Below are 2,475 nucleotides of genomic sequence, written 5' to 3' on the forward strand. Positions count from 1 at the left end.
CTCTTCCCGCAGCCGGAGTCGGCGGCGAGGCCGATCACCACCGTCTGAGAGTCTCCGGCGGAGCATGTGATGACGGTGGTGGATCTCCGGCAGGTGGGAGATCTTCTCCGGTAGAAGAAGACGTGTTTTGAAACGAGGGAAGAAGAAGGAGACGTGGAAGAAGATAAGAAGTGGGTTGAATTGAGGGACTGAGAGGTGTAGACCGTGGAAACCGCCATTGAAGCTCCTGCTCTCAAGCTCGGAGTTTGGGCTTATGAGCTCGAGGGGAGGTAGAAGAAGGAGAGACCGATGGGATAGAATGGCGAAATGGGTTATTGAATTTCGTTTTATGGGTTTTTGTGTGGTGACATAAAAACGCGATTTTTCGTTATAAAAATGCATTTTTATTTTTCATAAATGAGGGATGAGAGAGAAACGAGAGGAGGAAAAGCATTTAGAAAACAGATGGCTGTTTTCAAAGGCAAAAGGAGTCTGAGTTTGTGTTGCCGTGGCTGTGAGATGAGTGGCTCATGTGTTCAGTTTGGTTGCTGACAAAAAATAATCTTGTAACATTGTTATAAAAAGAATTCATAATTGTTTTGCTTATTGTTAATGCATGAATATATATATATATATATATATATATATATATATCATGTAAAACATGCATTGGATGCACCATATAGGAAACATTTAGATTCGGTACAAGTGGTATTTGTATAAGCAGAGAAAAGTTAATAAACGGTAACTAAATGATAGATTAATTAGTGAAGTTGTGTAAGCTCTACCCCCTGGATTTCGTTTTTTTAATTCAAATTATTTTTATTTTTCTTTTTTTTTTTGGCATAGAGAAATTACCTGTGTTTATTTATGCTTATAATTGTTTTTTTTAATAAATAAATTCATGGGGTGAGAGAGTTCGGGGGGGGTATGGAGATGATGATGAGGTGATGGGATTATGTGATAAAACAGCAACAGTGTGGTATGGAGAAGCATGGTGGTTATTGCTCCGTTTTTGGCCTAACCTTTTTTATTTTGGTTGCATCGGGGTTTCGGATATTAGATTTGACACGTGGCGGAATCTGAGTGGATAGATGGGGATGAGGTGTTTAAGGTGAGGAGTGGAGGAGAGATGTGGGCCCCTGCACAGGATCACTGTCCTAATATTTCCCTTCTCCTCCTTGTTGGATCTCTTTGGGCATATGCTGCTACCTTTGGGCCGGCTATCTTGGGGGCTCTTGAGAGCGCCTCCCCTCCTTGTAAAAGCCCTGAGAATTATTTGCTTCTACTAGTTGTAAAATAACCATTGAATTAGTTTTAAAATTCAAAATTAAAAAAAAAACAAATAAATAGAGCATGTAAAAAATGAAAAACAAAAGATGCCACAAGTCAATATGATATTAGGGGAAGCAGAATAAAAACAATAGAACAATGGACAAATAGTGTTCTTACCTTCCAAAGCTTCCATTCTCCCTTGGTATTAGATGAGACCACTTTCTGTAATCATGTTAAAAAAAAAAAAAAACAGAGACCGACATAAAAAAAAAATGGTTAAAATCCAAAGAAAACCATACCACAATCCAACCCAACAATTGTCACACACCAACAAAACATCAACAATCACCAGACGACCATCTCCCTCTCTCTCTCTCTCTCTCTCTCTCTCTCTCTCTCTCGTAAGAAAACTAACGGATATAATGCAAAAGGAGGCAAAATGATAGTTACAATAAGATGGATACAGATATTAAAAAGACCTTCTTGAGGACGGTACTTTACGTTTTTTCATCACTTGTTTCCCCTGAAGTAGAGGTAGATTTTCTGCATATAGAGGCAAAGCGGACGTAACCAAAGTCAGCTAATAGGGGAAGAAGAAGAAGAAGAAGAAGAAGAAGAAGAAGAAGAAGAAGAAGAAGAAGAAAGAATGTTGCTTGCTGTCAGCAAACGGATCTAATCAGGAATCAGTTACTTGCAACCCAAGGCATATTCACCTACCACTAACCCCCTTCTCCGTATTACCTTCTACAAAGTAGTGTACTACTACTGATGAGGCTATATATCAAAACTTCAGGTGGCAGAGGAGAGGAGAGGAGAAGAATGACAGATGAGAGAATAATGGAAATGGCTTTTTAATGATCTCAGTTTTGAAGAATGCTTGAATGATGTTTGATAACAGACGAGACGGTACGTGATAAGGCTGAGGAATGCTAACCTGGAGAACCCAGAGACTCAGAACCGACTCCAAGCAGAAGAGACCAAAGCCGATAAAGTAGAAGATCTGCGGTACGATCAAAATATGCCCAAACGATCACACTCGCGGGTCGGGCAAAGGCTATATACTTGTATAAACATGAATTTGGACCGTATTTATGGCAAAAAATGTGGTACGTGCCCCGGCTAACAAACTGTCTGAGATGACATCAATTGCTGCGAGCACACCCCTATTGATCAAAGATTAAAAAAAAAAAAAAAAAAAAAGAATAACTTATTTCAACAGTC

At 39.4% G+C, this 2,475-nt stretch overlaps 2 protein-coding genes across 8 annotated transcripts in view; both read right to left on the reverse strand.

Moving 5' to 3' along the window:
- The window catches only part of LOC104798502 (phosphoribulokinase, chloroplastic), a 3,034-nt gene extending 2,719 nt beyond the window's left edge, over positions 1–315 (reverse strand). The window contains exon 1 of the mRNA XM_010520626.2: positions 3–315. Coding sequence (XP_010518928.1) covers positions 3–218 — 216 coding nt within the window. The 5' untranslated portion in view covers positions 219–315. The remainder of the gene's footprint in view (positions 1–2) is intronic.
- Positions 316–1,005: 690 nt separating this feature from the next.
- LOC104798504 (secretory carrier-associated membrane protein 4-like) overlaps positions 1,006–2,475 on the reverse strand; it is a 3,985-nt gene continuing 2,515 nt past the window's right edge. Inside the window, exons 10-14 of one of the 7 annotated variants that reach the window (XR_769453.2) lie at positions 2,369–2,417; positions 2,189–2,254; positions 1,756–1,797; positions 1,432–1,476; positions 1,006–1,247 (exon numbers count right to left, since the gene is read on the reverse strand). Coding sequence is in view for 3 of the 7 variants with exons in the window: in XM_010520629.2 (XP_010518931.1) it covers positions 1,765–1,797; positions 2,189–2,254; positions 2,369–2,417 (148 nt within the window). In the remaining 4 variants the exon portion in view is untranslated. Of the gene's footprint in view, positions 1,265–1,321; positions 1,477–1,516; positions 1,798–2,188; positions 2,255–2,368; positions 2,418–2,475 lie in introns of those variants that run through there. The other 6 variants (XR_769454.2, XR_769451.1, XR_769452.1 and 3 more) reach the window with 6 other exon arrangements.

Source organism: Tarenaya hassleriana, unplaced genomic scaffold, assembly GCF_000463585.1.
Source record: "Tarenaya hassleriana unplaced genomic scaffold, ASM46358v1 Cleome54, whole genome shotgun sequence".
Taxonomy (NCBI): domain Eukaryota; kingdom Viridiplantae; phylum Streptophyta; class Magnoliopsida; order Brassicales; family Cleomaceae; genus Tarenaya; species Tarenaya hassleriana.